General features: G+C 37.2%; 2 protein-coding genes and 1 long non-coding RNA gene across 11 annotated transcripts in view; 2 read left to right on the top strand and 1 right to left on the bottom strand.

The window, feature by feature from the left end:
• Positions 1-385: 385 nt before the first annotated feature.
• LOC114158293 (vesicular inhibitory amino acid transporter-like) lies at positions 386-15,414 on the bottom strand. Its single transcript, XM_028039655.1, has 8 exons — positions 15,275-15,414; positions 14,375-15,035; positions 5,715-5,851; positions 5,435-5,549; positions 4,655-4,857; positions 2,854-3,091; positions 2,482-2,644; positions 386-1,113 (listed from the first exon to the last, which is right to left on the bottom strand). The coding sequence occupies exons 1-8, from the start codon at positions 15,376-15,378 to the stop codon at positions 794-796; spliced, it is 1,941 nt and encodes a 646-aa protein (XP_027895456.1). The 5' UTR covers positions 15,379-15,414; the 3' UTR covers positions 386-793.
• LOC114158294 (uncharacterized) lies at positions 6,607-10,220 on the top strand. Its single transcript, XR_003598382.1, has 2 exons — positions 6,607-6,840; positions 9,143-10,220. It is a non-coding gene; the product is annotated as an uncharacterized LOC114158294 (long non-coding RNA).
• A 2,711-nt stretch (positions 15,415-18,125) lies between the features above and the next one.
• Positions 18,126-25,968, top strand: part of lama2 (laminin, alpha 2) — a 155,907-nt gene continuing 148,064 nt past the window's right edge. For all 9 annotated transcript variants that reach the window (XM_028039819.1, XM_028039818.1, XM_028039820.1 and 6 more), the window contains exon 1: positions 18,126-18,286. In XM_028039819.1, the coding sequence (XP_027895620.1) occupies positions 18,208-18,286 (79 nt within the window). In that variant the 5' untranslated portion in view covers positions 18,126-18,207. The remainder of the gene's footprint in view (positions 18,287-25,968) is intronic.

The raw sequence follows: 25,968 nt of genomic DNA, 5'->3' as shown, positions 1-25,968 counted from the left end.
CAACAGACTTAAGGGCAATATAACCACAGTCTGTAATCTATTTCCAATTATGTACAATATATGTAGAGAAAAATATGTTTCTCTACATAGTTTCAAAATAGAGGTTTTGAAAATTTAAAAGAATCCCTTGACCTCCCACATTAATGGTTTGAATTGTGTCCTCACCAGCTACAGTAACCTTTAACTAAAATTGGTTTGTTCAAGCAGTGGAAGAATATTTTGGGTATTTCTGTGAAGATGTTGACCCCTGAAAAAGAACTCAATCTAATTAACAAAAAATTCAGTACATAAAGAAACGGTTAATGGTGTTAGGCACCAACTGTGTTATAGAATAAATTTTTTGTATTTGTACACATTAAATGCTATTTATGTAGTAAATACAAGACGATTTTATACTCATTTACTCTCCAGTCACATATTTTAGTCAAGGTTCACCATTACACACATGCTTAAATTTTTGTGTGTTTTAGCTACTCGGTTAGTATAATGTATTCTGTGATATAAATACAGTATTTTCACTTATTTACAGAATAAACTATATTTGAGAGGTTAACCAATTTTCATTAAAAATGTTCCATTTTCCTGCAGGGTCTGTTTAAATAGTCCTTTCTGAATGCACACGATTTCTTTCAAGGGTTTGAACAACTTTGACCTCTAGAGAAAGAAAGATCACTTTCCATTTAGAAATAAAAAATATGGTAAAACAAAGTAAGATTGGTAACATAACACTCACAAAAAAACTACCCAAAATTACCTGTTTAATTTATTTTCTAACTTAATTTAGTTAAACGTCTTAAAGGTCTCCCAACATTCTTTTCACTGAACAAACCACACCAGCAACACTACATACAACCCCCAGACTCAGAATAGACATATCTATCAGTCGGTCCTGCACAGTGAGTCTTCCCCACTGCAGCTTGAGATGAAACAGACATGGAAGTATGAGTGTCATCGCTGCTCCAGTCACACTCCCTGTCAGCCCCATTAGCAGGGAAAACCTGGGCACTAGCAGGGACAGCAAGTACGAAGACAACAACAAGGCGCCACGAACCATCACAGTTGGACAAGAGACTCCTTGACTTCTCTGTTTGGAAGAAGATGAGAGGGAAGCATCTGGAGAGAGATCGAAGGAGAAAGGTTGGAAAGAGATCTTTTGCTAGTGGCAAGCTCTGCTGACCATGCAAGGAACTTTTGCTTGTGGTTTGCTCAGCAATGACTCTTGGTTTTCCAAACTGTTTAATTTCATAAAATTTGAGGAACTACTAGATCATATGCATATCTTTTATTAACATTTAGGAGAAGTAGCTCCTACATATGGAAGTACTAAACTAAACTTTCAGTAAGACCTAGGTGTTAACAGATGATGTAATAGATTAACTTTTTCTTTAAATGTTTCAACATCTTTAATTGTTACTTGATTATCTTCTTATGCTACATTAAACTTCTGACAACTAATACTTATTGCTAAGCTGAACCCATTTTTCTTTTACAAGTTTATGTCAGCATACAAATATGACAATATTGACCTGATCTACAAAACTACTAATGATCTTATCTTCTAACAGAAGTAGTTGTAATCTTAAGTAATATTAATTGAGGTGAAGACCAACTTATATTGAAAAGCCAACCACTAATCCTGGAAACAAGGGTGGAAACTAGCAACCCCCTTTGGCCACATAAAGGTAATTTTATTTTAGTTAAATTAAGCTCACAGACAGAGTGCCTGTAATCATAGAATGTCATCTTAAATCTACTTTACAAAAACAGAAAAAAACAAACAAAAAACATCTATTTTTGATGCATAAATATATTGTCAATTCAATCCAATTACATAAATAGATTTAAAGTCAAATATACATATTTCAATCCAATACCAGCTGCTTAACTTTGCTGCAATGGCTTGAAGCTCACAAGGCTATTGCAAACACCATTATGAGTTGAAGAAGAACAGATTAGCTTTGTGACATTACATTTATGGTCTAAAACCTCTAAACTTTCTTGGGAGCAGCCCAAGAATTAACCTGAAGTTAAATATTTGTTTTTTATGAGACATGGAAAAGAACCACAAATAATTAGTTACGTGGCGGGCTAGACTTTGTCATCTCTGTCCCTTGCTACTCATTATTTTTGCCATTTTTAAATGAACTTTTTTGGAGTAATTTCTGACAAAACTTTCAAGTAAACAGTAAAGACATATGGTGAAAAAAAATGCTATAATTGAGCTTTTTATATGTTTTAATCAGAGATCATAATCTCTAATATTTGATAAGAATTAACATAGGAACAAATCGATGAGGAGTGTTGTGATCTGTATGATCTTGGTTTCTTGGTCAAAATGAATGACCATGTTCATCCTCACAACTAGATGTGGAACCTTTAAAATAAAACCTTAAAACATTTTTTGAAATTGAATATTATTTTTCTGTATGACACCGGGAATTGCTGGGAGAAGCAATCTGGGTAAGTTTCTATCAATCTCACCTCTAAGCAAACATGTTTGAAGAATTTCAGCAGCGGAGTAGAAGGGCAGAGGGTAGGACAGAAGAGCTTTTGCAAGAAGACACAGATTGACAACAGGTCGAAGGTTAGGGGGCAGGTTGTCAGTGATGACTTCACTGGTCTCTGGTCCCCAAGTCAACACCGCCTGCAGGGAAGAAACACTTCAAAAAATGTGCCTAACCCAGTGTGCCTTGTTTTCTGTCCCATCTGTATCACACATGCTGTCTGAAAGAGCTGTACGTGAACGTGCATTTGAAACTCTGTCTATACCCCGTTTCTTTGTCAGATGCCCCCACAAAATGCCGAATAAATAAATACAAGGCATCAAGTCTGAGCCATCCAGTTGTACCTTACCAGTAATGAAAAAGTAGTTTTCATGATGCATGCAACTCCATGGGTCCACCCCAGCATGGTGTCAAACTGCCTTCTATTCTCCATGCTCCCCTCTAATGCAGGGAGGAAGATCTGCGAGGTGTAGGAGAAGATGATGACACCTACTGAGACAATGAAGTCTTCTGGGTCCACAGAGAGGGAGAGGAAGGACCAGGACCAGTTGCTGGCACAACTCAGACAGTACAATATGACTAACAGGCTGACAAAGAGACAAGAGATAAAGAAAAAGATATGATCTTCTTAAATAATAGTAATAAAATTATTTTTAAACATTTGGGAGACTTTAATTGTTTCCTTTACTGGAACACAGAAAAAACACACTTGAGAGTGGTGCTGGAAAGTTTCCTATCATCAGTCATTCAATTTTTCCTGCCTTAATTCCAAATTATTGTTATTTCCTCAGCTTGCAATTACTCATTAGGCCTTGCCTTTGATTTCTGCTTATGATAGTGGTGTTGATATGCATAAACTTACTAACCTAACATTGTTCTTTCAGAAAAGTAATGTTTTGAATTACTGACTTTGCAGAATTATTTTTCAGTCGACGTTTCAGATCAACTAATAACTAGGAAATGAATAATCATTAGATCAGTTGTATATATTTAACAGCTTAAACTCAGATTGTGATGAGTATGTCATTTCCATACACATCTTTGTTAATTTCACGTGCCTGTCGTGGTACATAACCTACGTTCTTCAAATTATTTTTCAAAAATATCACAGAAAACTCTTTGGCGAACATACTGAGTGACTAAATGAAGACGTCCTTATTCAGATGTCTTTTTTTTAAATCATGATGCTGGAATAATGCTGGAATTCCAGGAATTTCAGATTGGTTGATATTTCTGTATTTCAGACTGTTGTAGGTCGACATTTCTAGCCCTTATTCTGCTTAGCTTCCAGGTCATCACACCATTTATTAAACAATTGCTGCTGCCAGTACTTATAAACATTTTGTTGCTGTCGTTTTTAATGTCTTGCTGACCATTTTTGCCTAGATTTGTTTTTTTTTTCTTACTGCATCCTGTTGAATATCCATTTCCTGTCTGCATTCCTCCATTAGTCTTTTTTACACACGCTTTTATTAAAGGAGGGTTTGGTTGATATGCTCAAACGCAGAGTTTTTTTTTCTTGCAACAAAATGCCTTCGGCTATATTTTGGGTTCAATATAAGAAAGATTTTTTAATAACCCCCTGACTTCTCTCTTTGGTTTGTTTATCTGTTTGATCAAAATTATTCAGAAAAATGGGTAACCTTTCAAGCACCACTTTAGTCATATTGAGATATACTGTAGTTGCATGCTTTCGACCATTTTTTTCTTTGCTCCTGCAAGTTAATTAATCAAATGGTGCAGCAGAGTGGACTGAATAGATTAAAAAAGTGTCTAGAATTACCATAGTCAGAACTAAGATGTAATGTGCTGGTCCACAAGATTAAAAAGCAAAAAAGGGACCAGACAGCTCTCAGAACTCCTGAAGCAGACAATATCTACCCTCATCTTTGCACTTCTTGGCTCAAAACAGGCTCAAAAAGGCATTAGAAATAAATCAAGCAAACAGCAAAAGTAGTCAGCAGCAGGTGAGAAAAGCGCCAACCCAGCAGCAGCTGCAACAAGATTGTAGGAGTGAGAATAAGAGCATATTAGACTGTCCACCTCACATCTTAAAAATGATGCATTGGCCTTACATGTGTGTGGATCACTTTTTACTTTCCACAGTTCTGCGGGAAAAGTAAAATATGTCTCTACTTTATTTCCATCACCTTATCAGTATGTGAGCCAGGGAGCAGAGCAGGCTGAGCATGGAGACTGGTCTGAGATCAGTTAGCAGCAAGCAGGGCAGAAGGAACATCAGCGACATCAGTGAACACGCTGATCTGGGAGGAGCCACTGCTGACAGACTGTCACACAGCAGAGTGGTGGAAACAAGCAGATACAGGGTGCAGGTCATCAGCAGTTCAATTACCTAGAAACAGAGATTTTCCCCATGTCCAGTTACTGAATGTTGTGGGAAATCAAGAGGCTATCGTGCCTTAAATTGTCACTATAGTCTTAGGATTAATGCAAGCTTTTTTTAATCCAACAAAGAATAATATTTATTTATAAAAAGCTTTACATGATTCACAAAGACACTTTGAAGGTCGGCTAAAAGACTTTGAATTGAATCGGTTGAGGGAATGGAAGTCAGTGGAGGTTTTTCAGATATGATCTCTGGTGTGGGAGTGATTGAGAAGGTGTGCTGCTGAACTCTTGGTGTACTGGAGTTGGTCGTGGATTTTGGAGAGTGAACCCCAGATGAACCTGTCACAGTAAACGAATCAAGAAATGATAAATGTGAAAATGGAAGTTTCAGAGGTGAAGAAGGAGACTGAAGGGTAAACGCGAGCAACGTTTGACAGATAGAAAACGGCAGTTGTGAAGATATTGCTGATGTGGTTCTCAAAAATCAGATTAATGTCAAAAACTAATCCAGGGTGGAAAACCTGTGAGGAGTGTTTTCTGTGGATTGGTGAAGCAGAAGTTCTGAGCAGATTCAGTTTTACCTGGGCTATATTGATCATCCATCCTCCAACTACTGACCAGTTTGGCCACAGTCCTTTACAGCAGGCGTCCATGATATCCTGGTAGCTGTGTCGGACTCTGACTTTTGACACAGAGCTAGATTTTCCACAAAAAATACAGAAAAACAAATTCACTATGCATTGCTGTGTAATAAAACAATGTGATCTCAAATATAGCATGCAGTAATGTTAGGACCGTGAAACTAGACTGGCTCTAATTAAAATCTTAAGCTGAACAAGTGTACCGTAATAGAAAGTTTACCTGAGTTCCTCTTCGTACAAACAGGCCACCAACCTCCTTCCTGTGTGGTTGCAGACCCAGGCTGATAGAACAAGCACCATCAACCCCATATAACCTGATTGAACCAGAGCAAATGGCAATCCCAATACAAATATACCCTGAGGAAGTAAAAAGAGTAAAAAAAATTTGAAAAATTAATTAAAAAGGAATTTCTGAGATTGAAAAGAGCAAGTAGTCATAAGGCGATTCTAAAACTCTTTGTAATTTAAAGGTTGCAACAAAGCAGATTTAACATGATTCATAGTTTAATTTTCTTTGTCCTTGTTTAAATTAAAAATGATGTCGTTTTTATGGTTTTTGTTACTTTTATGTGTTTGGCAGTAAGAAATCTTTGACAGATGTGTAAAACACAAACCTGAATTTAAATTGTATCCATGTTCATTTTAAAATTCAAACTCAACAAAATTCTGCCTTCCACAAATTTGTGATCACCATGAAGAAGGTTTAATAATCAAAAATATGGAAAATGAATTGAAAATATATTTTCCTCCTAAATGGTATGGTTAACATGCAGCTCTAAGCTATTGAAAGATTAAATTACTTTGTATGCTGCCATTTCCTTTATCCCCCTTGTTTTCTGTATGTTCTATATAACAGAATAAAGATATTGCTCTGCAATAAAATGTTAACAGAATGTCCCTTTTTTTTACTTCACCTGGTTAATTAGTCTGTAGTTTGTTGATAAAGCAAAATATTGCAACTCAAGCCAAAAAGAAAGTTAAAGGGATGTACAATTTGCTGTAACAGTATACTTTATTTGAGAAATACAGGCTGTTTGGTTTTTTATAAATTTAAATAAAATATTGTCACACGCCATGTTGTTTACACTGCAATGCATTCCTGGTAAATTACATGCTAGGCCTGATTGTGCTAGCTCGTCAAAACAGAGTAGGGTAATGTCCTGAAGCCTTTTCAATTTGAACCGGAAATTGATGGATATGTAAAAATCACAAGGGGTAATGAAGATGAGGAAGGACCAAACGGGGGAAAAGAAATAATTTGCTGGTGTTTGTGTTGCTGCCGCCACCTTCAGCTTCATAAATTCAACAATGAATAATACATATCTCCGGCTGGACTGCGTGAACAGGTAAGCAGTTGATGTGCTCTGTGGCTTGTCCGGTAACATCCGGTGTCAGGTCCGTGATTTCACATTTGGTACTGGGGACAATAGTAATAGCTTCATTTTTCTTAAAGAGAGCTTCCAGCATTGCCTGTCTCTTAAGTTTCAGCGTCTTTCGCTTGCTAGCCGTGGCAGTTGGTTTTAGTGTATGAGGGTAACGACCACCTGTTAGATCTTTAATCGGTTTCGCTTGTACAAATTAGTGATGGGTCGGTAACGATTTGGCTCTAGAGTCGTAAACAACGCCAACTGCTCCTCATTATAAGGGCGGGGCTACAAACACAGCAGCTCAACGAGCAGACCCTATGAGAGGTAGAGACATCTCCCCACCTTTTTTGTATTTCGCTGCTCAGCTCTCACTCTTTCAGTGGCTCTACTAGTGATGTGTCGGTCGCGAACGAGCCGGCTCTTTGAAGTGAACGATTGGAACCGGTTCCACAATGGGAGCCGTTTTAGGATCCTATTTGGGAGCCGGGTTTTTTTCTACAGTATATCGCTGTCTCTCCGCCTCCCTGTCGTTGTGCTTGTGCTCTGCAAGTGCCAGAGCCGATAGTTTTTCCCCACATCGTTTTTTTTTTGTCCTGCGGTGCCTCGCTGTCTCTCCCCCCCTTCTCCCTCTCCTTGCGCGTTTTGCTCTTCTGCCAGTGCTAGAGCGGAGAGTTTTTTCACTCGGTCGGTCCACTGCCCTCATGTCAAGCGTGTGCTGCACACATCTGACCAACCACACATAGTTTCAATTAATAATGTGGCGGGAAAACACTGAAAAAAAAGTTTATCTCCACTTTTTTTGTGGCAAAGGCAGGCAATTGGCCAAGCTGTATAGCGTTCGTCGGCAGGTGTTTATGTACAGACACTCACTCAGCGGTCAAGAAGCACAGAAAGAAGGGGAGTCAGTGTGAGAACTGAATAGGTGAAAATAAATGAGTGACAGAAAACGGAGCAAGATTTGGACTAATTTTAACGCTACATCAAGCTCCAGGGCAGAGTGCAGACTGTGCAAAGTCAGCATTTCCTATCGTGCAGGCTCGACAAACAACCTGCACAGGCACATGCGGACATCACACGCATCGGTATTGCTATAGCATTGTTATGCGGCATTTTTACTCATCATAAGTGCTTAACAACGTCAATAATGAAACAAAATATTATAAAATTAGGTTTAAGCTATTAATTAATTAATAATGTCAAAAATATATATGGGGAGCCGTTTGGGAGCCGAAAGAGCCTGCTCTCCACAGTAAGAAGAGCCATTAGAGCCGCATCTCGAAAAGGAGCCGAAAATCCCATCACTAGGCTCTACTGAGCGGAGCCCGCTCTGCTCACTTTGTTCTTATTAGCATGGCAGCCTTGTGACCAATCACAGGATTGGCCACAAGGCTGTGATTAGCCACAAGGCCAAGGATTTAGGATCATACCATTATGTGAAAACAATAGAGGGGGACAAACTGGTGAGCCCATCTCCTCAGTCAATAGAGAGTGTTGAGGAGTAGAGAACAAAAAGACATAAATATAACTGTAAGAGAAATAGCACGTGAATGGAGACATGTAATAAGAAATTATTATTATTATTATTATTATGGGTCTATTTTGGTAGATTTGTTTGCAGTATCTTGTTTGTTTGTATTTCTTAAAAAATAATCGTTTGATTAAATTATCTGCAGATTCCAGTACAGAAAGGGCCTAACTGCATCATTGAAAAAAAATGTTGACCTCCATGGGTGAAAAATATAACAAAAGATATAAAATTTTTGAAGTAATTATGAGTTTTTACATATTACAATCAACATTTTTTAAGTTAATAGGAAAATTACAATGACCAATATGTTTGACTAATTGTGGATCCCTTCAAATACGAAGTCAATTTACCAAATTGAAAAAATCTGCCTTCAGCTAAATTAAACCATAGTTCAAAGAAATCAGAATGAAGTAAAATAAAAGTCTGGGGTTGTGTATTACAAGGCTTTACAGAAATCTGTAGTAGAACACTTAAATTTCACATATTGTTACAGCACAGTCGTGTGTGTATTTAGAGACGTTTGTTGTGATTTATAAAATGTGCATTTTTATGTCTTGCACAGGCTTGGAATTAAATCTTGGCTTTGACTGAGCCATTCTAAAACATAAATATGGATTTATTTGAGCTATTCAAATTAAAGCAGGTGAAACCGAAGTTTAATTTCTTATCTTTGTGTCATTAAAGCTGATTTGCATTATGATTTAACCTTCAGATCAGTCTCAAGTCTTCTGCCTTCTACATGTTTTCTTTCAGGATTACTTCTATTTACCTTCATCTGTCTTCCCATTAACTCCAACCAGCTGTCTTGTCCCTGCTGAAGAAAACAGTCCCTACAGCATGATGCTGTCATCACCACAATTTCTCACTATGGAGACAGTGTGCACAACTAATCTGTTGTCTGATCCAAGCGATCATGCTCTTCAGGACAAGGACCAAACAATCAGTCTTCATTGTACTGTTTAGTTAAAAGGAGTTCTTAAACACTTTTCTAACCCTTCAATTAAATCCCAATTTAGGAACTGCAAAATAGACTATTCCACTTGATCAACCAATCTTCTTTTGATTTGCTGCTTCTCTGACTAAGACTCTTTAATCCTCACTTATTACCCTGCCCTATATTTTTTTTCTTCCACATCACAATAATGCAATATTGTGTGTTGATCTTTAAAAATACCAGTAAAACATATTAAGGTATATAGTTGCGATGTGACAAAAAATGAAAAGGTTCTGTTAGTAAGATAACCTTTATAAGTCTGTATTTTGTACAGAGACCCATGAAATTATATTAAAAAAAAATAAATAAATCAAACTCGCATGGACTAAGGACAGCTGAGCTGGAAAGGAAGAGAAAAGAGATGAAAGAACTGTTCATGATTGGATGATGAGAAGGCGAGAGGAGAGTTTTGGCAAGACGCCTGGAGAGTCTGAGGATGCAGGAGACCAGCAGGAGCAGAAAGAAGAGGCGAGTTGAGCTTTGGCCCGTCACCAAGACAGAAATGTAAGAGACTGCCAGAGAGGGAAGATGGAGGAGAGGGATGGGAGGTGAAAGTGGGATACTGGGGGCTGTGGGGGAAGGGCAGTGGAGGACGAAAGAAGAAGAGGCACAAGAGCAAGAGAGAGGATGGAAGGAGAGGTGAAGCCTCGCTGTAAGAGAGCACAAGGTTGGATGATGAGAGATCAGAGGAGGCAACAAGCTACTTTGATGGAGTTGTTGTGTTTCGAATGTTGGAACATGCAGATACACAGGCTCACTGAGAGATCCGTGGAAGCACATCACACACCGCAGACTCAAACACACACTGTGGATACATAAACAGACAAGTGAACATTCTCCCTTTTCAAGTTTCTATTTGGTAACTGCTGTCTGTTAGGCATATGCTGATGGAGCTTTGATGTTCAAATGGAGCGGCTGGGGATGAAAGCAGTTTGAGAGAAAACTGACACTCAAGTATTTGATTTCATCTCCCCTTGCTCTTCCACGGCACTTCTTTTTCTCTCTGTGTTTTTGCCAGCTAATTGGTTACTCTGAGCACAACCTGAAGCAGCTCCCAATCACAAAGGACCATAATATAGGAAAGAAATACATCCATGATTGGCTCGAGAGAAAACAAATGGTTGTTTTTTTATCATCTTTTTTCTCTCCAGTCTTATAACTAAGACATCATTTTTATATAAAGCATTCAACAAAGTGTGCACAATCGTTTTCATGTATTACACCTTAAAAGGTTACAATGGTAACTTGTCAGCACTTTTGCTACAGCTGGACTCTCCCAGTGAAAAATTCCTAATGCTTCACCCTTCAGGTCATTTCCAATGTTTTATGCAGGCACATGTCTTTTCCTTAAAAAAAAGTGACAGGAAAATGTCTTTTCACTATCATGAGGGGATTAGGTGGAGCTGGTATGAGTAGAAACCAGACAGGTTTGACATTTAAATAACACAAAGTGCCATTTTTTAAAATCACAGTGAAATTCCCATATCCGAGTCCTATCAAAGTGTGTTACTATTCTAGAGTCAATACAAAACAGGAAGAGTTTCTGTCAAGAGAGACAGGCTTACTTTCCTAGACACTGTTTGAAAGTTAGGATAATTTCTCACTAAATATGAAAAAGAAAAATGTTGCCTTAACAACCTTTTTTTTTACTATTCAGCTGCCGTCTTATTAGGTCAATGGTTAATGAAAATATTAAGCCCCAAATTATGCAGGATAAATTGCTAGGCTCATTATTCTTAGTGGTGACAATTACACTTAATCACTTTTTGCAGAAAAAAAACCCCATGAAAGCTTATTTTTAGTCCCTTGGAAAAGCATTGATACTCCTTGAACTTCAGACTTTGTGACATTAGTCAGGTCTTATTTAAAAAACAAACACACATACAACATGCTTGTGAAGTGTTAGGAAACAGATGAATGGTTAATAATTTCTTTTACAAATGAAAATTGTAAACGTTGGTGTAAATTATTTGTATTCAGCCCCTCTTGTTTTAAAACCCCTAAAACAAATTGAGTGTAAATGCCATCAGAAGTGAACAAATAAGTAAAAGAGAATCCACTAGTGTGACATTTGTCTTTAGTATAAATGTAAATTGGTGCAACCAACAGGACAATAGGCTGAATATTTTAGTTTGTCTTTCAAACCCCATGGAAAATTGCACAACAACCTTATCACACAAATCCCAACCAACTTGGCAGTGGCAGAATCATGCTCCCATGTTGCTTCTCTTTAGCAGGGAATAATCGGTTCATGGTTGATGGGAAGCTAGATGAAGTGAAATACAAGAAGATCCTCAAAAAAAACCAAAACCCTCTTTCAGAGGAAGCAACAGACTTTAGACAGATCCATCAGTTCACCTTCAAGCAAGACAACTCTAAGCAGACGACCAGAGAGCGGCATTCACACATTTAACTTCAAACACATTCATGTGTTTGAAAGCATCAGTCAAAGTCAAGATCTAAATCCAGTTGTGAATCAATACAAGACTTGAACATTGATTTTAGCATATGCCCTCCATCATATCTGACTGCTGGTTTGCAAATAATAAAAAGGGTCAATCTCTAATTGTGCATAACTGGTAGAAACATACGGTGTGCACTCCTACATGTAGCTCTAACTGCAGCACAAAGTAGTTATTCTAAGACTTTTATAAATTAAATATTCTTTCCATGCTGCTTTACAATTATGTGTTTTTTGTTATGGTGTACTATGTAAAATCTCAAGAAAATAGAATTAATTATATGGCTGTAGGACGGCAAAATGTGACATATTTAAGCGTTCTGAATATTTTTGGGAAACACTGTACAGAGGGCAAATTTTCAAAAATCATTTTCAACATACAACTACCAAAACCAGTGAAATATATTTGTAAATGTGTTTTGAAGCAGAAGATTCACAAGAATAGAGAAAGAACAACTGGACTGATTACTAAGCAAAAACAGGGTTATCTATCCTCACCAACTTGCTTCTGAATTAAAGAATCAGAATTAGCTCAGTTTCTGATTTTTCAAAGCAATTTAAAGAAAAGTATCTCCTCTAAATAGAAAGGTGTTTTTTTTCACCGACTATCAAATCAATTTCAGCCTTTCTCACTGAGATATAAATAAATAAAACAAAAATCTTCTCACAGGCACACATTCTAGTGCTCCCTCATTAACAATTGGGTTGGATATCAAACTGAGTTTCAAAATATTCCCACCCCGAGAGCGCTGAGAGATGCAGTTGGTTTTTATGCATTTTTTAGCAGCAAATTTGCCCTATAATAAAAAGTTTATTATGTTGGCAGGCATTTAATTATAAGGGCATCAATAAATAAATCAAAGAAAAATGCTTGATAAAAGGTGAAACTTTTTACATAAGGAGATCCTCAAATTACCTTTATTGTGGCAGAATTCATGAAAATATACACAAACCTTTTGCAAAAAAAGATAATTTTACTGTATTTTTATACAATTTTCTAGCTGCAACAATTAGGAGTACACTATTAGTTTTAATAGGTAGTTTAAAGAGGTAAGATAAAATGGTAAAATGTTTTTTTCTTTGAAAACGTGCATCTTTGTCTGAACTGACACAGAAAACTCTCCGATAAGGAAAAAAGAAAAAAATCCTGGCATTCAGATAAATATACTCATATTAACAAACCATGCACATACTATACTTGTTTATCTTGTAATCATTATTTGCTGGATGATAACTGTATTAAGAGCGACTAAAAATAATTTTTTCATTAAAAACACAGACATTGAATGCATATTCCCCCATCTCCTAAAGGGATGTGCACTGTCAGCATTTGTGTGTGTTTTTTTTGTGTGTGTGTGTGTTTGTACGGCTGGATATTGATGCCCTAATGTCATAATGGATTCTCAACGGACCTAGTGACGCTGTTCAATTACACTACAGCCATTCATTGAAAGAGTACATTTACATGAGTGGTTGAATACAGCCCAGCATTTGCAGCATGATGAGCTATTAGTTTTACTGCAATGCAGACTCCGAGTGACCAGGAGATTTTTTTTATTTTTTATGATTTGATTCACACTTAATTTGATAATGAAGACGAGAGAGTGTCTGACAAACAGCCTCTGAGACTACAAAGCATTGTCTGGTAATCTATAAAAAAAAAATACACACACACACAATAAGAGCAAATTAAATAGAATGCAAAATGCTTGATGCTTTTTTAATGCAGTGAGCAGCTTAACACCCGCAGCATTTGGCATTTACATTTTGCATTTGTCTTTTAGAGAAACGGCTTAAAAAAGGTTTCCAAGAAAGAGGGGGAATGGTGTGTAATGTAGTAATCAGAAGAAAAACATTAGGGCTCTTAAAAGTTGCAATTTAGTCTTTAAAGTAGCACTAGTTTGAAATAAATAACTCAAAAAGAAAGGGAAACACTGTACAAATTGATCATTCTGAAACACTTAAGAAACTAGATGAAGGTAAGTTGACCTGAGTGAAATCCTCCCCCAACTCCTTCTTCAAATCAAACAAAATTAGAGTCAAACGTTTGTGCTGGTTTATGCAACAAAAATGTTCTTTTTAAAGATATTAATAAATATTTCCAGAGCTCAACGGCCAACTAGCCCCCCACTTTTTCAGAATCAAACAAATAGGGTGTCAATCAACTATGCTACAAAAAGTTTGACACCATCTTTGTTTCATTTGAATAAGGTGGGAGGGTTGATGGCTGGGGGTGACTTCACTCAAGTTCCTTTCACTGGGTGTTGCTGGTTGACCTTTACTAATTTGTTGCCTACAGCATCCGGTGATTTATCTTGGAGGTAGATGATTAAAGCTGTTTGCATAAATAAATTTGAAAAAGGTTTTTTTCACCATAAATTTGCTACTTTTAATGTTTTTGTTCACAAAATAATTGCTTTGTGTTAGTTTGGATGTTGATTAAATTTGAAGGGAAGGTTTTTATTCTTACATGAAATAAAATGAATTAAAATTAAAATTTTTGGGGAACATGCAACCTGCTTCCACATACCTGGATGGCATTTGTGACGTTCCAGCTCGCCTCCCAGGCCGTGATGGTGGGGTGGGAATTCAGAGCTGTGGCATCAGTGCCGAGGCTCTGAACTGGAGAGGCCAGATTTGTGGTGACATGCTCTTTTTGAAGTGAAATGAATAGCTTATGAGTGCTCGTCATTTCATCTTCTTCGTTTTCCTTATTTCTATCGCCAGAGAGTCTCCCTCTAGAAGACCTCTGTACCATGCAGAAAGTACTCATTTTCTCTGGATTCTGGTTTAAACTTAAATTCTTCTCCCTCTTGTTACCTTGCATCTCAGACAATTGTTTTTCCTTGCCAAAGCCTTTTGTATTTTTGATTGGACAGGAGTTTGCGGAAGTGATGTCAACAGATGTGGAGAGTACATCAGCTCCAGTTTCTTCAAACATTGGACTCTCCAGCCTGGGATTAACAGTGGATCTTAGACTTTTGTGTTTATCCTTCAAGGTTTTGTCATCTTCATGTGTGAAAACCTGTCCATTTTCACCTGTGGATGATTGGCTTTCTTTGGTGTCATCACTCTGGGGATTATTTCTGCTTTTGACGCTTTTAATAGGCGATCTTTCACCCTCGGTGTAGGTTCGATTCAATTCATCATTGCATGTCAGAACCAGCATCTCTTCATCTTCTTCATAAAGCCTGTCCAGGAAAACCTTTCAAGTGAGTTCCTCCAGCAGCGTCATTCAATTGATCATAATAAAGAGCCACATTCTTACACTATGACCAAGCTCAGAAGTATTCAGAAAATCTAGGAATCCCCAAAAATTTGGTGAGTAAAATTATGCTAATGTTTATAATGCAGTAAACTCATAATTATGAAAAAGTAAGACATACTATTCCTAATTGAGAAAATAAATGTCCATCAAGTTGTGACTTACCTTGTTGTCCGATCCCAGACTAATCTTGGCACGGCCCGTCCCAACAGAGACCAAACTACCCTCCAGGGCTGCCCAGGGCTTCGACCCCAGAGACGGGACCCCATCTTCAGCCTTGGCTCCAACACACTCTGCCTTCATGCGTTGTGAGGTTCAGAGTTATAACCCCACTCACATTTGAATAGATATGTTCAGCCAAACACACACACACACGCCCACACACACATAGCTGCACACAATGTGGGCCCAAATGTTTTCAAATAAGGCATTCATACACAGTGATTGACAGGTTGTTGAGCTGTAACTTTATAATATGCCTGTGCTTTCAGCAGTGAAGGACTAAACAGTTTTAATGGCCTTCACAGCAGGTTTGTTTACACTCAAAGAGGCAGTCGATGGAAAAAACCCTTTGCATGTGCTCCTGAAAATAGTCAATCAAAATCTTATATTTTAGTATATAAAGATGTGTGCAAAACTTTCAAATCATTAATTTGTTTTCTAAATTTTGGTGCTAAAAAGTCAAATAAATCCTTTTTGTTGGTACTATTTTTTTTAAACTGAGAAAAATGTTTTTTGTTTTTTTTTTTTACATAATTTTTTGTTGAACTACCAAATTTGGACCTTTAAATCTTTGAGACATTCTTAAGACTACTAAATTGTGTAGTAGATAACTTGGCAAATAATTATTTTGTTACCATTTCAAAATAGCAGAAAATACTAATAATACCACAGCTTGACAGAAAAATCTTTTACCATATAAATAAGTTTGGTAATTCTAACTTTTGGTCTGATTTAAAAGTATATTTTTATTCAGTCTATGTAAACTTCTGGTTTCTACTGTATGTGTGAACAACCAAAGTGTCCAGAAGAGCGCAGTCCTAGGAACAGCTAAAATATTTCTTGTTTTATTTTGGTGGTCTGATTTCTTTGTGCTCTGTGTATTGTTTACTTCCTGTTTTCTGGTACTTCAGTCTTTTGCTGTCTTAGTCACATTTTCGTTTTACTCTTTGAGTTATGCTTTTGTTGCAGGGTATAATACTCATTTTATCTTGTTAATATTAGATCTAATTGTTTTGATTATCTGCATTAATTTAGTTTGGTTTGGGGTGTGCAAGGAATGTAGTTGGGTCCTTTGTCTGGAAGAGGGGTGCGTTGGCGCCATAATCAAAAGAGTCCACTAGGGGGTCTAGTGCGCTCTTCTCTACACTCAATAAAAGAGTAAGTGAAAGCGCACTGATTTCATCTTGTGATCATTTCTTCTCTTACATTTGTCCTTTTATAAGTTCTATCACTTTTGTTGAGTCATACTCTGCTTAATTATTATTTTGCTTTCTTGTTTCTCCGAGCTAGTTTCTTATTATCAGGCTTCACATTAAATTCCATCATTTGATTGTCATTTACAGCAGAAATTAATTCCACCAGTTTTCAGCTTTAGTAATCACCCTTTATATCACTTTTTGCTTCATTCTCTCAGTACTGGATCTGCCAGGTGATCTGCTTAACTGTTGTTGGATTTGTGGTGATAGTTCGAATCTGAATTTTGGACTTATATTATTAGTAAGTTTCAAATATTGTCATTAAACCTTTTTAACTTGCGTTAACTCTGCCCCTGCCTCTATTTTGGTAATCTCAAAACACCATACTGACACTGACAGTATGGTCAGTGTCAGCATCCCTGGGACTGATAAACCCACGTAAAATCAAAAACTTTTAAAGACCTTCTGAAAGCCTGGAGAGGTGAAGATGCTTTAAAGACTGCAGGAAAGTCTTTCTAATTGGAAGCAAAACAAAATTAGTGTGCTTCTTAGCTCTGGGCAGAAAAGATCTCCTGCAGTGGTCCGTGCTGAAGAAACTTCTCACAGAACGCGTTGTCGTCAGATTACGATGCAAAGTGAATGTTGAGTGTTTTCTATAATGGCTAGCATTTTGTGAACCATCTTTCTGTGATTAATCACCTCTCCCACAAAAGAGCCAATCGTCTTTATTAGCTTGCTCAGCATTTTTAAGTGACTGATTCTGATGCTGCTGCTTCCCCAGATGACTGCAGAAAAGTCTGCACTTTTACCAACGGAGTTACAGAAAATGGAACATTCTTACTACAGATGCTCAAGGACCTAAAGCTTGTTCAAGAAATACCAAAGTGCTTTTGCAGAATTGCCGACTCGTTGACCACGTCACTGTTGCATCTTATGCAATCTGTTCTCCAGGTGAATAAACATTGATTTTTATAGTCTTGTGTGCTGCTTTGCAACATAAATACATTAATATCTTTTGTGCAAAACACAGAGTGCTTGGAATTCATGTTTTGAGCTACATGTATAATTTATGTTGTACACACAACCAAGCTGTTTGTTGTTTTCCTTCACTTAACACTTCATAGCAGCATCCAGCTGTGTTTTAATAGGTGTCCATGTTTTGCCCCAGAGTGTGGTGAGTTGTGCAGGGCAGCAGGAGGAGCCATAGAACAGTAGTGTATGTAGCTTGCAGGACTCAGCAGGACAAAAACTTCTCTCATGTTTCAAAGTATTTTTGCGCACAAATAGATTTTTTTCCACATCTACTTTTCCCCCATTGTGTGCTCTGTTTGTATTAACCAGGACGGAGTTGATGTTATATTTTATTTGCTTTGTAGTATTGAGGCTTTTATCTCCAAGCTCTGTTTCAGAAAAAAAAGCGCTGATGTACTTTGTAGGACCCTTTTAGATGCCATGTTTTAGTGCCCGTCTCACCTTGAGAGGTTTTTATGTCTATCCATCTTCATATCCATCCATCTCTCTGCACTATTTTTGAAGGAGGAGAGAGAAAAGGAGGAGGCCTGGAGGAAAAGTTTGGCTCAACTTGTGTGAAACTTTTCTGTGTCATTCAACACCAAAGCGCCGGAGAGGACCGCGCGCACTCCGCGGCGCGCAGCAGGGCATCAAACTACACAGCGCGAGATGGATCGAGTACTACTTCTTTCCCTACTGGTGCTTATCGACGCGTTGCTATGGCAATGCTGCCATACCCAGCAGAGAGGTGAGTCATCAGAGAACGATAGGTAATCGATGCTCCAATAGCCGCCGCTGTTGTCGTTTAAGAGTGACAACCAGAGCTCGGTGTCGAAAAGAAAGGTCCTTGTTCATGCCCCGAACTCTACTTTACAGCTAAAAGACCGACTCAATATCTGACACAAACCTATGAAAAGCACTTCCTCTGGTCTGGCTTTTCCATTTGTGTGTAGCCGAACCACATCTCGACGTACACTAAGTCCCACGGCAAAGTTTTAAATGGGATCAGATGAAACTCCCGTTATCGATGAACACAGGAACACATGTGAGCCAGAAGGACTTGCAGAGAGATTTTGGCCTGCTTGTTTGCTCTGTTTGAGAAGTCGGAGATTACAGACAGACGTGTTATTTCTAAAGCCATAAATTATGTTGAGTGTTTGAACCTTTCTACATCATGAACTTTTAAAGATCCTCTGGTGATAAGAGGCAGAAAAATGTCATTTGGCTACTTTGGACTGCAGCTGGAAAACGATTAATCAGTCTTTCAAGTTTAACTTTTTAATACTATCAATCATTTATCCTGCAGTATAGCATAAGATAAAAGGCACCTGTTATTTAGTAAGTTATGTTTTTTGTTAAATGTTGGAGTGTTAGACTTCTTATGTCATTGTGATTTAATACTGATATCAGAATCTTATCTGACACCGCAGTAAAAAATCTTGAATTTATGTTATATACTTTTTTAAGGATTCAATTCAGGGTATCTAAAGACTCTTTACAAAAAAGTAATTTTTATTCAGCCACATATAAATTCCAGATTGTATTCAGTCAGACTTGCAGCATTCACATTGACATTACAGCAATCTCTAGTACTGAGCATGCATGTGGTGACAGTGGAGAGGAAAAAATTACCACATATTTTGGTGCATCTAAAAGTATGAGTTTTATATAATCTCCGTCTAAATGTACAGAAAAAAGTGGATTTATAATGTTATAAAGAACAAGTGTAATAGAGAGTGGTTTAATGGATGTAGACTCTTACATCCATTACAGTGTTACAGTGTTGTTGATATGTTATCTTGTTTTTCTTCTCAATACTTTATGACCACCTGAGCATGTGGGGAAGAAATTTCAGTGTTATATATACAGTCTACAACAGTCTTAACCACTTGAAGTAATCAGAAAATCTGACTTTTACACTGACAGAGCCACTTTGATCCTTTGGCAGACCTTGAATCTTCATCACTGTAGATGGAGCACACGCAACGAGTAACATAAAATTAATTAGAATTATACTATTCATAAGAATAGATTTAATGTTGGTACAATCCACACAAATGTGTAGAGCAATGAGATTAGATTCATAACTATACACACATAGACTCTATTGTGCACAAGTACTATGATGTTTGTACATATTAGTCAATGTTTTTGTTATTGCGTTGGTATTGACTAAAACTAATGGACAGATGTAAAATTTTGTGGTTTTGTTGTTTGGCAGTCAACATTGTGTCTTAATATAGAGCAGTAAATGCTCTGGGGAAAAACAGCTTTTGAGTCTGCTTGTGTGGGTGCAAAAGGCTTTGTAGCATCTACTTGTTGGCAGTAGTTTAAACAAGTGTTGGCCTAGGTGGGTGCAGTCCTTATGTGTTCCTTACTGGGTAATTCCTGTGATTTTTGTCCATATTCATACTATTGTAGGGTGATATGAACTGCAACTTTTCAGACATATAGTTTCAGTGCAATTAAATAGGGGTCAAAGTCTCTACTGGTTTGTCAGCAGTAGAGAGAAGATAAAACTTAAAAACTTAAAAAGGAATAATGGGATTTCTCAACATAATGTCAATCCAGTTTATGTTGTCCATGAAACATACACTGTAGTTCTCTGTCTGCAAACTTTAATTATTATTTAATCCATCTATACATACTTTCTGTCCCCTTTTATAAAGAAATGAATAGTATTCATTTCTATTCATAAACCAGACTAATCTAATCAAAGAAAGAGAATATGAGTAATATTAATTTCTTTATAAAAACTCAAAACAAAACTAAGGCGCAATTGATGTTTTCCAGATATTTCCAGTTTTATGTTGTTAATAAAATGTACATTCAGCCTTTGCCTTGACTTTGCTGTATTTGTTTCTTGGCACTATCCTTATATATATATATACTGTATATATAAGAGGATAACAGTTTTTCTTTGTCCAAGATGCACAGATCCTTACAATAAACAGCTCTCTGTGTCATGATGAGGCTATGGAGGCTGTACTGGATCAATATGTAGGGAGGCTGAGTTATCAAGTGAATTTGAAGATTTTAATAAAAATGATGAAAATATGAACTTTCAAAAACCATAGGGAGCCAGGGCAGAACAAAACATATTTTCCACAGAGAAAAACCAGCAAGGCCCCTTGTGTTGCCCCACATGGTGTGAAACAGGAAAGTATGGAAGGAACTAGCAAGGAGTAAGAGGAGAAGAGGTGCTTAAGTATTGGGAGATTGAATGCTGAACAAAAAACCTGGGTTAATGAGCTAACAGGCTGCAGGTGTGAGGGGAGAGAGAGAAGGCAGGCTGAGGAGAGAGAGAGGAAGTGACTTAAGGGGTGAGGAAGAGTACATAGTTAACTAGAAAATAAATCTAATACTAAAGAATAACAAGATCTAAGAAACATAATTAAACTAGAGTAACCAAGAATAATGAGAAACAATAAATAAACTAGAATGTCTAAAGACTGAACTAAAATTAGAAAAAAAACAGACAAATCTAAACAAAGAAAGAGACAGAGGAACACAGAATAAACAAACCCAAAACCAACTCAAACAACCCAAGATTACAACACTCCAGTATTAAACGTTTCTTCTTTACGCACTTTCTGTTTGAAAAAGATAGAATTTTTAGTACACTTGGGGGAAAAAAAAACAAAATGTGTAAAGAATTTGATAACCTCAATTGAGTAAGGAATGATACTTGAATTGATTAATCTACTTGTGGAACAAATCGTGCCATGAAATGAACCAGAAAGAGCGACTGTTCTTTTATAGGGCGTGTGTTGTGTGTATTTGTGTGTGTTTGGGTCGTGACATTGTCAACAATGAAAAATGAACAATAGAGCCTAGTTAAAGATGAGGACTGACAGCCGAGATGGAAAAGAAAAGAAAAAAAAACACCAAATAGCATATCAAGAAATTCTGTTGTGTGAAGGTCATATCTTTAATGTGTTTCCTCAAGTAAAAATCAGATACGTTGTTATAAAATTTGCCTAATATTGAGTTGGATTCCGCTTTAGTTTTCAGAAAAGTCCATAACTATCTGAGCGAGCATGGCAGAAAAATGTCACCTGGATTTGTGTTTTCCTGTTTCTGGGATACAATTCTAGATCGCTGTCGCAACAATGTGGTCTGAAGATGGAGTAGACATCTCTGGTCTCAAAATGTGCAATAAGACAAAAGAGACTTCACTAATTTTCCCAAGCAAAATTGTATAGGAAGACAATGGCAAGTCTGGGTTCCTTTTGAAGGTAATAGGAAAATGTGCTAAGCAGGCAGTGGCTTTGTCCTGATTTAGCACTGCACATGCTTTGGTCTATCCCCACCTGTGTATAAGCCAGGATCTAAGTTTTTCCAGAAGAACATTATTTTTTAACTCTACTTATAACTGGTCATAAAGATATAATTGATTATTGAGTTTATTTCCATGCTTAGGGAGAATTTGGTGGTGTTATCTGTCTCCAAACTGATTAGAACAAGGTATTGCTTGCCATGCCTTTTTCTATTTATCTTCTTGAGAACATCCCCTGTTTGTGTTTAACTCAGGAGTGCTGTGGACCTCCTGCGGAGGAAACGGAGGGGGGCTGTCATCAGTATGGGAGCGTTTCTGCATACTTGTGTGTGTGTGTGTGTGTGTGTGTGTGTATGAGATAGAGAGAGAAGAGAGTAGAAGAAGGCGGGAGAGGCCATCTGTGTTAGCAGCCTCATTACTAGGCGTGTCAACCAGGCATGCTCTCTGTCAGCAACGGAGCTCAGACAGACACCAGGAGATAATCAGTAGAAGAAAAAAGGAGGGGGAGGAGGCCCAGGTCTGAAAGAGAAAGGAAGATGTGGTCTTCAAGAGTTGTTAGGCATTGGGTGAGATATTAATGAAGTGGGTAGATGGATGGCCCAGAGGAACTACGGGAGAGGATGAAGTTTTTAAGAGAGATGATGACATAGAGATAAAACTTGTGGTAGAATAATAAAACTGTAAGAGTCCAAAATATAATGAAAGCTTTCCTAACTTTTTTCTCTGTCATGTATTTGCTCTGGTTTTGTTGGCTGATAATTAATTTTTTTTTTTTTATTGGTGGTGTTAAATGTTCATTCAAATTTACTAAACGTCTTGTTTTAATTTCAAGACCAGATATTCCAACTTTGATATCTGTGGGAGGAGATTTACGTACAGTGTGGTAGGAAACTAGAAGATCCTTTAACCGTCCTACAGTCTTAAGAGATGGGGTCATTAAGCCTTTTACTCTGTCACAATGACCCCGCATGCGCTTTTACAAGGCTCTTTTTGTGTGTGGCTTTGAGAACTGACAATCTGATGCGACAAACCCCCGCTTCCCTGCTGTCTGAACGCAACATTTGCCACGCTCCTCCTGAGCTTTGCACTAACATTGCAGGAGGGATAATCAAAGACTGTCCTGTAGGGTCTCTACTTAATCCAGTGTGCTTCAGTCTTATTGAGTTTACTCTTTCATTTACTGACTGTGTGTGTGGGTAGACCTACTTCCACAGTTTATTGGACTTTTTCCATTGCAAGTAGGTGGGAGGACTTGGTTAGAAGATGTGGGATTTTCCTGGGTTTATCATCATTTTAACCAGAATAGGTTTGTGATTTGCTCCTGATGCATTGGTATTTATGCTTAAGTGTCACTGTTTATGTTTTTTTTTTTCAAACTATAAGTGGTTAAAATGGATGTGTATGTCTGTGTGTGAAATGAATCTAGATTGTGAATCAACTGGGAAATCAACATTTTATTTGGCAAAACCATGTAACTTACTCATAATATCCACTTCCCTCAGAAGCCTTATTATGCAGCTTTAATAGGCAAAGAATTAGGAAGGCTGGGAAAACTGATTTCCCTGTTGACGTTTATCATATGTTAATATAATCACATCTGCAGAGTGATACGATGATTTGTTGTTTTTTTCCTTCTATCACAGGATTTGCTTGGTAAAATTGACCTTTCTGTGGCTAAAACATCTTTAAGTAACTGCAGGTTATTTTAATGTTGATTTACCCAATTTGGGCAGTGTATGATGTGATGAGACGTCAACACTGGTCATGCAGTGAACATGATGTAAATCCAGCTTAGTTGTATTAGAGATTTTATTTTAAGGTGTGTTAATTTCAGTGTATGTTTCTAAGATGGGAATTTAAGAACAGTTGAGCATTGGTAACTGAATTTGAATGCATAAAGTAGTTGATGAGCCCTTAGTCTTTTTCAGCATTGTTTTAACCTTTACAAAAAAACAAATCTGGGAGACAGATTGATCGTTATGTCTAAATGCAGAATTCAGATTTCTGTGAACTCTCTTTCTTCCACCTTTGACTTTGTACTGCAATGATTAGTGTGATTGTTTTGCTACCTTTAACCCAATTGTATAAGTTGTAGTTACCAGCATTCAAACCAAAAGTGAATAAAATTGAACAGTCACAACATTTTGAATTTGTATGTTGCATGGTTGCTGCACAAACAAGTCTTACTGTTTCTCCTTTGCTTCAAGGCAGCAAACATATCACCAATGACATTGTGTCAAAGACATTGATCGCACAAACACCAACAGGTGTTTAAATGCTTGGATATTAGAGGATCTTTTTACCTGCTAAAATTAGCCAGGTGCTAATTTGAACTGGTGCTTTACGTCTGCTGACAGTTAGGTTGTGGTCAGGACGAAGGATTTGATTGTAAAGACTTCAAATGCAGTTAATTATCTTGATTTTAGTTTGAGTATTTGTACATACTAAAGGACACTGGACAGATGATGTAAACTCAGGCAGTTAAACTTCAGCTGCATGAGTCTATTACTGAGAGCTTTTAGAAAGAAAAATAGACCAGCAACTTTACTGGTTATTCGGATTACTTGCCCTATGTGTATGAAGGACCCTTATAACATCCTTTTCTTCACTCCAGACCCACTTGGGGTGTTTACTGCCATAAAGTTCAGTGTCAGTCATCGGACAGCAGCACATGGGTTCAGTTGAAGACCTATTCACAGTTAGCTAAATTCACCTTTCCATTTTTATGATGGTAAAGCAGAAAATGTTTTTCCCATTCTGCTTCCCATAGAACTGTTTGGCATTGGGATGGTGTAACTGGTGACCCTGAGATGCCACTCTTTTCTGCAGTTCTATTTCAGGCAGCCATGGAGATTTGTTTCCCTCTCCTCTGCCTTCCATGCATTGTTCGAAAATAAGTTTGGCACAGTGTTTTTTGCTTTTAACATTTTATATATTGTTTTGACTGTAGATATTGACAAGTTTAAATGAACAACTATTTTCTTGTGGAAATTTTCTGACTTTTACAGTAAACACATTGGCCATCTACTCTAAGTGACAAGTTTTCGTTTCTTTTCCTATTTCGAAGAGGGGATTAGATAAATGGTCCTCTTTGTCAAATCATATTTAGAAAATTGCTTTAATTGTGCTTTATGCAATTCATATATTTTAGCAAAACATTGTCCTGGTTTAGTTGTTGATAAACAGAATGGAATATATCTTAGAAAAATTAACTTTTGTTATTGCAACTCTATAAGAGGAATACAGTTAACATAGTTTGATACACAATCATTTTAGCAGTCTATAGTTACTATTTATATATTTAATATTGATTTGGTAAATTTAGTTAAAGCTGCTGGAAATATTGTTTTCTCAAATGAGTTCTGAAATTAGATTACTAAAATCTAATATTCAAGTATTTTAATGTAATTAGTGTAAAGTCAATGCAGCTTTTTAGAGACTTACAAATACAAATTTCATCTGATTGTAGTTTCAACTTGTCATACATCAACTGTCTTCCATTTTGAAGGGCTTTGTTGTAGCCCTTCATGTGTACTACAGCTATTAAAAAAGGTTTGCTGCTGTGTGTTTTGGAAATGTGCTTATTTGCTTTTATCAATGTGTGGCAGATTATTGGCTTTATTGCAACACCATGGTGTTAGTTGACTTATGGCCTTTTTCTGGTTAAACAGTTCATTCTCCTAAAAACCAAAATCTTTTTTCTTTTTCTTTTGTAAATAAAATCCGGGTCTGTGTATGTGTGTGTGCTACTGTGTGTGTATCCTGGCTGTCTTGTTGTCAGAATAGCATTGATAATGCTGAGGAGAAAATCAATAGTTAATTCTACCAGGGACACAATAGCTGCTCTGCCCAGCTCTATTCCACAATGGGCTTAGACACAGAGAGAAACAGGGCATGAGTTGATGAATTGGTAAGTGTGAGGGTGTGTGTGTGTGTATGGGTGTGTTCTTGTGGGTGTGTTTTTGCGAGTTCATATAAGGGAGTGTGCATTTGTGTTGTGCAAAAGACTGTTTGCTGTGAGATATGGATTTGCTGGGAACAATATTGAACTTGAAAAATAAATTTAATGAGTGTTTTCAGGTGAAGGTGCAACATCCAGGTAGGTTTAATTAGATTCCACATTTAGGATACATATGGCTTATAAATTATCC

This window comes from Xiphophorus couchianus, chromosome 15 (assembly GCF_001444195.1).
Source record: "Xiphophorus couchianus chromosome 15, X_couchianus-1.0, whole genome shotgun sequence".
In the NCBI taxonomy this organism is placed as follows: domain Eukaryota; kingdom Metazoa; phylum Chordata; class Actinopteri; order Cyprinodontiformes; family Poeciliidae; genus Xiphophorus; species Xiphophorus couchianus.
The sequence above is the reverse complement of the archived record's forward strand: the minus strand, read 5'-3'. Positions and strand labels throughout refer to the sequence as shown.